This window comes from Pyrus communis, chromosome 1 (assembly GCF_963583255.1).
Source record: "Pyrus communis chromosome 1, drPyrComm1.1, whole genome shotgun sequence".
In the NCBI taxonomy this organism is placed as follows: Eukaryota; Viridiplantae; Streptophyta; class Magnoliopsida; order Rosales; family Rosaceae; genus Pyrus; species Pyrus communis.
Genome location: NC_084803.1, coordinates 13,289,211 through 13,300,228, shown reverse-complemented (window position 1 = coordinate 13,300,228; position 11,018 = coordinate 13,289,211). Strand labels below are relative to the sequence as shown.

At 36.4% G+C, this 11,018-nt stretch overlaps 1 protein-coding gene across 1 annotated transcript; it reads left to right on the top strand.

Annotated features, from left to right (window-relative positions):
• The first annotated feature begins 2,221 nt into the window (after window positions 1-2,221).
• Window positions 2,222-4,193, top strand: LOC137748343 (probable polyamine oxidase 5). The gene has a single exon (XM_068488490.1). It carries the CDS (start codon window positions 2,351-2,353, stop codon window positions 4,034-4,036), a length of 1,686 nt encoding a protein of 561 aa, XP_068344591.1. The 5' UTR covers window positions 2,222-2,350; the 3' UTR covers window positions 4,037-4,193.
• Window positions 4,194-11,018: the final 6,825 nt, after the last annotated feature.

The window sequence follows — 11,018 nt, the reverse complement described above, 5'->3', positions numbered from 1 at the left end:
GCAAACCTAATATGAATTGGGAAATAATAAACACAAACGAATTTTCTTCTTCTTACACACCATTCTTTTTCCAACCATCAAATTTAATAAGTCAAACATAATAAACGAAAATGAGTAAACATGAGTGAGCGAGGAGTGACATAGGTGCGTGATTATCATTTCCCGAATGAACTTTTGTAGGTTTAATAACGTAATTTGATCAATCAGTCTTTGCTTCAATAATTCTCTTAACTTTGAATGAAGTTTGATATTCGACTCTCACATATGCGAAAGTAATATATATTCCAACGGAGTTCGAAAGTGATATAAACTCGTGTGATTACGATGGGGTTCTTAATATAATTCTCATATCTGCACTACCTTTGATGAAGATTTATAAAAAAGTTTGGATATGCTAAACAATGAATTGAAATTATTGAATTGATAAACATTTGTAATCCCACGACTTAGTGTATAATAATAATAACGTTGGGGCATAGTAATGAATGTCATCATGTTGCTTATGGCCACAATGATTCGTTACCTTTATATCTCAATCGGAATTATTTTTGCTCATCACTTTCGAGTGATGATGATATTCATCATTTTATTTATTATTGTTAGATAAATTTAATTTTCGATATTTGTATACTAAATAGACACAAATTTTAAAATTTAAAATCATCCAATGATAATAAGTAAGTTAGTGAGCATTATCACTGCTTGAGAGTGTTGAGCAAAAATATCTCAGTCTCATACCATTCAAATCACACGTTGGCCAAGATAGACTATAGTTTAGGGTTTTTCACAATAGATCCCATCAATAAAGAAAAGGGTTTATACAATCACTAACTCGTCATGCACCTCATGTAGTGGCGAAGTCATGACTTTACAACAATAAGGTCATGATTTCGACTAAAAAAATTCATTGCACCATTCCATCAAGCATTTGTTGGGCACCTATCAAAATCTACTAACATTCGTCAAAAACTTGTGATGATGATATTTATCGATAACTGTTGTGTTCTTTTAGCATCTGCATCTGCCAAGGTGTGCTTAGGATTGCAGACTGCTAAGACCTGCCTACGACGTGGTGTGCACCATTGGGTTGCATACAAGAAAAAAGAAAAGAAAGACACAGGAAAGAAAGAAAGAAATTGGAGAAGAAAGAAGCAACAATAGGTTGTAATTCAACGTTGTTCAGTCTCTTTAGTTGGAGTCAAAGATAAATTTACCAACAAATATACATGAGGTTAGGAAGCTGTTGGGGACCTGGGGTCATGAGCAGCCATTGCTCCAAACTGGCTCCTCTACTGACCATCAAAGCAATAGTTGATTAAGAATACTTATCTATGTATTCGAGTGTTTCATTATTGACTAGCCCATTTTTCAATATTGTTTATATATAATTGAAAAGTTTAGTATGTAATATGAACATTGTATCATATTATGAACCCAGCAAAGACGCAATAAACTCAAATGGAAGAATAGTTCAATTGAACTAAAAAATCAAAAGAAAATACCAAGCATTTTACAACTAACGAGTCATTCGTTGTTGAAAATAATTTAAACTTTGATACGTAAGCAAAAATAACTCATTAAAGTGATCGGGACCATTGAAATGCTCAGTTGGTGGGCTATCCCTCACCCAATGTACATGTGAAGGTTGGTGAGAGGCCCTATCAAACCTTTTAGTTTCAGATGTTCTTGGCAAATCCCATATCACAAATGTCACCTTTCCCCTTTGCCTCTGGTAACTTTTGCCTGAAAGATATCAGATCTTTTATGTCCAAGCAGTAGAAATGGGTAAAATCCAAAATTCAAACGAGAGTTGCAGAAGATAGATAATAATTGATACTTTGGACATAAATGGCAGTAGCGTTGAGGGGGATTATAGGACCTACTGGACAAAGATTTCATACAGAAATTGTCTTTTAGGTATCGGCCATATTTCTTCTACCAGAAGACCTCAAAAATAAAAATAAAAATAAAACACAAGTGGAGCCATGTGTTTATTAGGAAAACCAAGTTATATGTCACGAGTTTATCGTAAACGTAGAATCATGATTTTATAATATAATCAAATTTATTGTTATCATACTATTTTAGTCTAATAATATTACGTCATGTAAACTGTAAATGTAGTATTAGATCAGAACGCTTTCTGGAAAAAAAAAAAAAAAATGAGAAAAAAATGTAGAGTTTTATAAGAAAAACAGAGTATTCTCTCCTCTTTCTCTTCACTTATAAAATCCTCATCAGTAAACTCAATCTCTCACCTCACACTCCTCACACTTCTTTCTTTTCTCACTTTCCATCATCCTTTGAGAAATTCCAAAAGACCATTAATTTGGTTCCAGCTGAAACAAAAATGGTGGCCAAGAAATCACGGATTGTGATAATTGGAGCGGGAATGGCCGGCGTCACGGCGGCGAACAAGCTGTACACTGCTGCAGGGTCTAAGGACTTGTTCGAGCTCGTGGTTGTGGAAGGCGGGGAGAGAATTGGCGGCAGAATCAACACGTCGGAGTTCGGCGGCGACCGGATTGAGATGGGAGCTACCTGGATCCACGGCATTGGAGGCAGCCCGGTTCATAAAATTGCTCAGGAAATCAATGCCCTCGAGTCAGCGCAGCCGTGGGAGTGCATGGACGGGTCCTCCGACGAGCCCACCACCGTCGCGGAAGGTGGGTTGGAGCTGGAACCGGATGTGGTGGACCCTATTTCGTCTCTGTTCAAGAACTTGATGGATTATGCTCAGGGGAAGCAGGTGTTTGATGAAAGTACAGACAGAGAGTGCAATGGTGATTTTGAATACAGTAAGCTTGGAGATGAAGCTTCCAGGATTTTTGCAAGCAATGACGGTGTTGGGAAGCTCAGTGTCGGCTCTTTCTTAAGGCAAGGCCTTGATACGTATTGGGTTTGGAAGAAAAACCGAGATGAGCAGGTCAGTGGCTATACAAATTGGAGCAGAAAGTTGCTGCAAGAGGCCATCTTTGCAATGCATGAGAACATCCAAAGGACTTATACATCAGCCGGTGATTTGTTAACTCTCGATTACAATGCAGAAAGCGAGTACCGGATGTTTCCTGGCGAAGAAATCACCATTGCTAAAGGGTACTTGAGCATTGTTCAATCTCTAGCCTCTGTACTCCCACCTGGGTTGATCCAATTGGGCAAGAAGGTCAGAAAAATTCAATGGCAGCCGGATAATCGCAAGAACAAGGGCTATGAATCCGACACAAGGCCTGTGAAGCTCCATTTTTCTGATGGGTCAGTTTTGTTAGCTGATCATGTTATTGTTACAGTTTCTTTGGGGGTGCTCAAAGCTTCGATTCGCCAAGATTCTGGTCTGTTCAATCCACCTCTGCCTCGTTTCAAAACCGAGGCGATTTCGAGGCTTGGATTTGGCGTTGTTAATAAGCTGTTTCTGCAACTGGGTTCTAATCATGCTCCTCCGAAGTCCCAAGATTTCAGCAAGTTTCCATTTTTACAAATGGTTTTCCACAGAGCAGACTCAGAGCTCAGGAATAAAAAGATCCCGTGGTGGATGAGGAAGACAGCTTCTCTCTGCCCTCTCTACCACAATTCCAGCGTTCTGCTTTCTTGGTTTGCAGGGGAAGAAGCACGTGCGCTAGAAGCACTTTCAGATGAAGAGATTATCAACGGGGTTTCACAAACGGTGTCCAGCTTCCTATCACAAAACTCACATTCCCATGAATTGTGCAATGGGAATGGGAATCCGGAGGAGAACTCCGAAGTGAAATTTTCCCAGGTTTTGAAGAGTCAATGGGGTAGTGATCCACTGTTTCTGGGATCATACTCGTATGTTGCAGTTGGATCAAGCGGTGAGGATTTGGACAGCATGGCAGAGCCATTGCCATCTGATGATTCTGGTAGTGCTGCTAGTTCTTCACCTCCACTGCAGATTCTGTTTGCAGGGGAAGCTACACACAGAACCCATTATTCCACAACCCATGGAGCTTACTGTAGTGGCCTTAGGGAAGCCAGTAGGCTTCTCCAACATTACCAACTTGGTGTTTGGAACAATTATTAGTAGGATTTTTATTATTTTTGATCAATTATTTCTATGAAATATTAATTAATTTCCTTTTTCATGTTGAACATCTTTGCTTCTCTTTCTTTAAAGTATTGCATGAATTAAAGAAGTCACTTTCAGTTTTCCATTCCTTTCTCTTTGATTGTGAGATTGTAGTATTTGTGGGGAGGCGATTTTCACACTTCATTTTCTCTTTCGGCCCTTCGGGTATTCGGATTATACAAATCAAAGATGAATATACGGGGAAAACAAGAGATAAACTGTAAAAAGAGAAAACGAGAGTGTGACAATCAGTATCGTAACATTGTTCTCCTCAAAAACCACATGTGTGATGAGAGGGTGTGATGATATTGAATATTTCAAGGTGTTGGAGAGAAGCACAAAAACAAAGAAAGCTTTGGATGCCACCTCTCTTCCCTACCAAGTGTCCGTTTTGGATTGCTCAATGGACAGGATCCGATAAACCCGGCTCTTTCCAGCTGGGAGTCCTTCCATCCGTTCCTTTCCTGCACTCACTGCCCATGACATTGCGTTCTTCAATCCCATACAAGAGTTTCCCTTCCAAAGGCATTTCTTTGATGATGGAGTTATTTTCTTCCTTGTATTCTTCTACTAATCCTTTGTTAAAGTTAGGGGCCCAATTCTTGTGTTTGTCATTGAACAAGCTTCATACGATCCTATCGTTTGTCTCTTCTCGTCAGTCGTGTGAATAAAAGAGTTGTTTCTTTCCTTGTATTATTCTATTAATTCTTTGTTAAAGTTAGGGCTACATTTCTTTGTGTTTGTCTCTTTGGTCCCGTACCAATGCAGCATACGAATCAATAGTTATCTCTTCGTGTGTCATGTGAAAAAAAAAAAAAAAACAGTTAAATAAGTTGGCTAAAGTGTAGGAAGGTGGGACTCAATGTATCTCTTCTCATCACATTACAAAAGAGTTCGATTGAAAGAAATATATAACTGATTACAAGATAAATTCTTTCATTCAGATCGTCATACTTGTAAACTTTCTCGTGTCTTTAACAATGGGATAAAAAATAGAGTTGCTTGTATACGTGTGGGATTTTCCAACTAATCACTTGACTTCACGTGATAAAGGACATCGACCCCAAAAAAAAAAAAAAAAAAAAAAAAAAAACATACAACTAGTCATAAGACGGATTCTCTGTCTTAGGTCAGCGTACCGATAAACCTGGTTGTCTATATCAATGAGATAGAAGTAGAGTTGCTTATGTGCACATGTGTGTAGTTTGCCACACAGAGACAGTTTAGCCTTTAATACATACAGACAGTTGCCTAGCCACTTGGTACCATTAGATTTTGCTCTGTAGCAAAATCCATGAAATTGTAATAAGGACAGAAAATGACTGGCCTCAAGCAACACTAACAACCTAAATATTTACGGAATTGTTATTAACATTTTAAAATTTTCATTGTACACTTTTCACAAGAGTATTTTTCTTTCTAATTATAGAAAGTTTGGAGTACCAAATAAGATTTTTGAAGTGTTAATAACAATTCTCATATTTATACCAGATTCATTTGTCCCAAACATTTTTTTTTTTTTTTTTTTTTGGTTTTTGATAATACCATATGAATTCCCATCCCAGCCGTTGGATTGCCTATCTTCATTCCAATCAATGGTTCTTATTGGCCTTTCAACAAGGTCCACATGAATTAATAATTGACTATGCTATGGATTTTCCATCACCATTATACCAAATGAGCAAACAACAAATCACATAATTGAAGGCACTAGGTTGTTGAGGGAACTGGATCCTCTGCTGAGCTCAGGATGGGGATCCTCCTAAGCAGTCCATCCAGATCGTTGAAATGTGATCCAACGGCTCCAAACAGGGGGCCCTCTAAAAGTTATAATAATTGCAGCCGTTCAATCAAGTTTGAACGGTCCAGATGGGCTGCTCATGAGGATCCCCATCTTAAGTTCAGGAAAGGATCCAGTTCTGTTGTTGAGGGAGACTACAATTTAGCAGACCAAAACCCTCTTCAGACACTTTTTATGCGAACTCTCGGGATCAAATAATCGCAACCGTTTACGTAGAATCGTGCGGCTAAGATCACTCTTTCTCTTCTCTCTCCATCACATTTGCATCTCGACAATTTTCTCAACCCACCAAACTCCACCAGTTTCAGTTTCCTGCATCATTACCACTTTTTCACTCTTGCTTTTTCTCCTCACCATCTGCATCTCCACTAATAAACTCGTTCGATATAAGCTTTCTCTCGCTTTCAAACTTCGTGTGTGGTCAAATCAAGATCTCTTCGTAGAGACTCCATTATTTAAGATATGCAAGGAGAAGAGAGAAGAGAAATATTTAGGGTTTGGCCCACTTGCTGTCTCTTTTAGTCTTTCTACCTCTTGTGGGCTTCAATCACCCTTTGATGATTGTGCATATGAAGGGCTCTCTGTCACCAAGTCCTTGTCCTTGTCTGGCTCATAAACAAACAACTGAGATTCTCTCCATTTCCAACCCTACCTCCATCCACCCACTGCCTTAATCCAACATTTTGATTACTTACCTTGACCCTCTTTTGAGCCTCTAATCATCATTATAACACCTTTGGTTAAGGATAGTGCACACTAATTAGTACACTGAGAAAGCTTAGCTATCACGGCTATAGTGTACATTTATGCTACTATCTCATTCATTATGTGAGCGATGAGTGAGAGTGAGAGACTAGATGAGTGCTAAGTGAGATAGGGAAAAAATTTTGACGATTTTGGAGATACATCTTCATCCCCAATAATAAGGCAGAATTTCTCGTTAAATGTACACATGTTTCATATGAGTTTGATAGACCAGCACAAAAATACAATACCTATTTATCTGAACTCTAAAACTCCATTCAATGCCTAATCCAACATTTACATTCTTTAACCCTCACATCGAATTTCGCCTGAAGCCTTTCTTTCTTTTTCGCCTCTAACCAACATTAAAACTATTGGTTAAGGATAGTGCACGCTTAGTAAATTGATTCAGAAGAAGAATATTAGTTATTTCGAATCACGTAGTTACAGAGATAATAACTAATAATAGCTAAACAATGTCTCAAAGGCTGATGGTATAAAAACCACATATTCATGTAAGCTTTTTTCGATTCTCAGTGGCTAAGTACCATATCCTAACAGTTGCCCTGAGATGCTAGTGATGTAAAACCCTAAAAAGTAACGAACTTAGCTGTGCTTTTCAGTTGTCAAAACCCTAATCAGAAAGCACCTTACAAACCGACACATCAAGGACAAAGAGGCAATGAGTAATGCCACACAAGCTTTTACTTGAAGTAAATTTTAGTATTTTCACAGTTCAATGTCCCCCTCTCCTAAAATTTGTGTAATGCCACACAAGCTCTTACTAAGTAGTTTAAAAATAGAAGGATGAAGATTGACTTTAAAATTAATTCTAAAAAAAAATCAAACTGTGAAAATTGTTTAAAAATTAGGACTACTTGGTAGACTAAACTACCAAAAACCTAATATGACTAGTTCCATTGTTCTTGCAAAACTAAAAGAGATTTTCATACATCATTCTCCCTTTACACCTTGGGGTCTAAAAATCAGCTCGCAGGATTGACATTCTGATTTATAACGATTAACCTAACTAAAAAGGAGTTCAAAATCCGCATAATGAATAGTCTAATAACATAAGTACGTCTAACTGAAGAAAAAAAAAAAGAAAAGAATTTTTTGATAAGCTATTGGTTTCTAAATATTTCATATTTGATGAAACAAATCATATGCCTTTACAAAATGGTGGGTGAATCTTCCACCTTTGGACAACATTTCTTTTTCCTTACGTGGCGAACATCTTTAATCCAATGCTTTTTTCTTACATATCTTGGAATGAAAGTTTATACATGATATATTATGTGAAGTTGTCTGCTTTCCTTTATTCTCCTTAAATGAAAATACCTTTGCTAACTTTAGTGAGAGCCAATGATGTCCAAAGGGGAGATTAAAACTTGATTTTAAGTTATCTTATTGGCATCTAAGATTTGCTTTTGTGGCATTGCAATAATATAAAGGGGCATCCCTTAATCAAAAGAGAAAGTATTCTCGCCGGATTCTTTTCATGAAGATTCTAGAGATCTTCTAATCACATTCGTTCATCGTACATCGTGCGATTAGTTTTTGTAAAGTATTGTTTATATTCAATTTTAAATAAAAAAATTTATAATAATTTTTTATTACACGATATATGATAAACGGATATAATTAGATGATATATTTATTCTTCACAAAAAAAATCCGACTGCTTTGTAACTAAAAAGCATATATTGGATTTTCCAATTTATAATTTGGTGTTGGGAGGGAATCTAGGGTCTACTCATAGGGAACAGGGTCTTAGCTAGGAGTTTGGAAAACAACAATATGTCTAGTTCCCACTTCCTAGATAGAATCTGCCGTTCAGTCAAAGATATATTTCATGAGAAATATCAAGAAGATTTTTTCAAAGTATAACTTTTTATGATCTTTCTTTCATTTTACAGTTTAACATCAATTTATATGTTAATATTATAAAATATTTTACAAAACCATATAATGTGACAAAAAATTTATGAAGAGTTCCACTTTTAAAGTTGTCTCATATCTCATTGTCTAAATCACTCATTTTATTGGCCTATATTTTTTTTTTACGTAATGAATTTCCTACTTCCCAGAAACAATCTGTTGTTTGATAGGAGATATATTTCACTGTGCCTACTACACTCAGTACATCAAAGGTATATTTCATCGTGTCTACAAGACTCCGTCGTAAGGTTGTAAACATAAACATGTACCCCAATTGGTACCAGATCCTTTCTTATGCGAAGAAGGACTAACACGTAACAGATGATGATGTCTCAAATCTCTCTAACTACAAGACAGTAATGTTCTGCACAGCAATTAAGGGACCATCTTCTTATTTGGATTTGTCCTTGTGATAAATAATGGTCCATCTATGTTTACAACTAGCTAGTCAAGCAAGAGGTAGTTGCTTCTGATGTCGATTGGCAAATTTGGTTTCATACTTCATGGTAATTTCTTGTTGTAATTTCATCATATATACATTAAATAAAAACATATGGTCCATCTATGTTTACAACTAGCTAGTCAAGCAAAAGATAGTTGCATCTGATGTCGATTGGCAAATTTGGTTTCATACTTCATGGTAATTTCTCGCGGTAATTTCATCATATATATACTGAATGAAAACATATGTTTAAACTCTTGGAACAAAGGCTATAAATACAAGAACTTGAGTTTTCAATGAAGTTGTTTGTGTAATTTTGAAAAAGTACCTTCAAACATGATATGGTATGCTGTATGCGCTATTCATGGTGCTACTTTAGAAAATACTTTGTTTGAAGACAGTGATAGGTGCAATTCATGTACATAATGGAAATACTGACACGCAGTGTTTTAATTTCATGTGTTAAAATATAGGTTGACAGCGAGTTGTTATGTTACATTTTTTAGGCATATTCAACAAAATACAAATGTACATGTAAAATTTAAGTCCAATAATAACACGTGATCATGTTTCAAACACACCTAAAAATTACATTTCCATGCCTTCATCGTGCTGAAGTTGAGCAATCTTTCATCATGCTTAACTACATACATAATCTGGCCCTCACAGAATTTTATGTCATCTTTTTGTCGTAGAGGCTGGTTAGGGCAGGCCTTTCAAATTTTCCTTCTATTCTTTTCGAGGGGTTAATTAAAAGGAGCAACCAAGCCGCGATATAACAGTGTTTTTTATCGGGGTTAGATTGCTTCTTTTTACTCTATCTGAGAGGAGAGAAGGCAATTATAGCCAGTGACCTCACTCGATGTGTACTTTTGTTCGCCTAAACTTTCATTACTCTCGTTTTGTCATTAAAAAAAAAAAAAAAAAAAAGAAGAAAATTCCAATTACATGAGGTTTTTTTCAATAATAAACAAATTTACAGTGGGCCTGAACAACACTCTAAGGCATTGTTATATGGGCTTCAAGGGCCAGGCCCAATAGGATAAAGCTTAAACTCTTCAATTTGGAGTGATAATTGTAATGAAAAGGAGGCTACAGCAGGTGCCCATCTAGTCTGCAGTTTAACTGATACTTAATCTGCCGGTTGAAAATGCTTGATAAAATGCATCAAGAGGCAAATGCAACTCAACTGGACGGTAATGGATCTCCGCCGTAGATTGGAAAACTCAGTAAAGATATGTACAATGTCATTCATTTCATTTCTTGAGTTAGAGAATATGTTCTGTTTCATGGATGGGGAAAAGACTACGCAAAACAGCACTTCTTCGGTACAGAACCCCAGTGCAGCCGCCTTGCCTCGTTCTAGAGTTCATCTTGGGTCGTAAGTTTGAGGTCCTTGATAGGTATTTTTACCACCTGCAAAATAGGGATAAAAATAGGGTATTTTCCTTGATAGTAGTATAAACGGCTCAAGTTAGGTCGTTTTCTACCGGGATTGAATGAATAATTTATATTTAAACTAATTCTTAATTAATTATTTGAAAACAAAGTTGGGAAGAGCTTGATTTTGAATATAAAAATAATAAAAACGAATTTAATTAAAAACAATTAAATAAATTGGCAAAGAAAAGAAAACAAAAGAAAATAGTTTTGAAAACCAAATTGTAAAAGCCTAGATTCCACTGTCCCCTTAACAATCCTACGTAGATTTATTAATTACTTATAAATTACCCATGCAACTTTGAAGGTTAGGTTTTCCTAATGCATATTATACTCGTGGTATTCAAGCTAGAATGTATATCAAACATGCAATCCATCTGTGGTATTCAAATCAAATATAAACATACATGACTCATTACACTTTGTGAAAACCTTTTGAAAAACCATGCAACCCCTAAGACGTGATATTCATCCTAGGTGAAATTACAACTATCAATCACAAGAAGCAATACTCAATTCTTCGGTGGTATTCCGATCGAATTACATTTGATTATTTATCTAAACATCAT

Bases quoted from the DNA above. Each gene is read 5' to 3' on its own strand.
- LOC137748343 (XM_068488490.1), top strand. From the start codon at position 2,351: ATGGTGGCCAAGAAATCACGGATTGTGATAATTGGAGCGGGAATGGCC.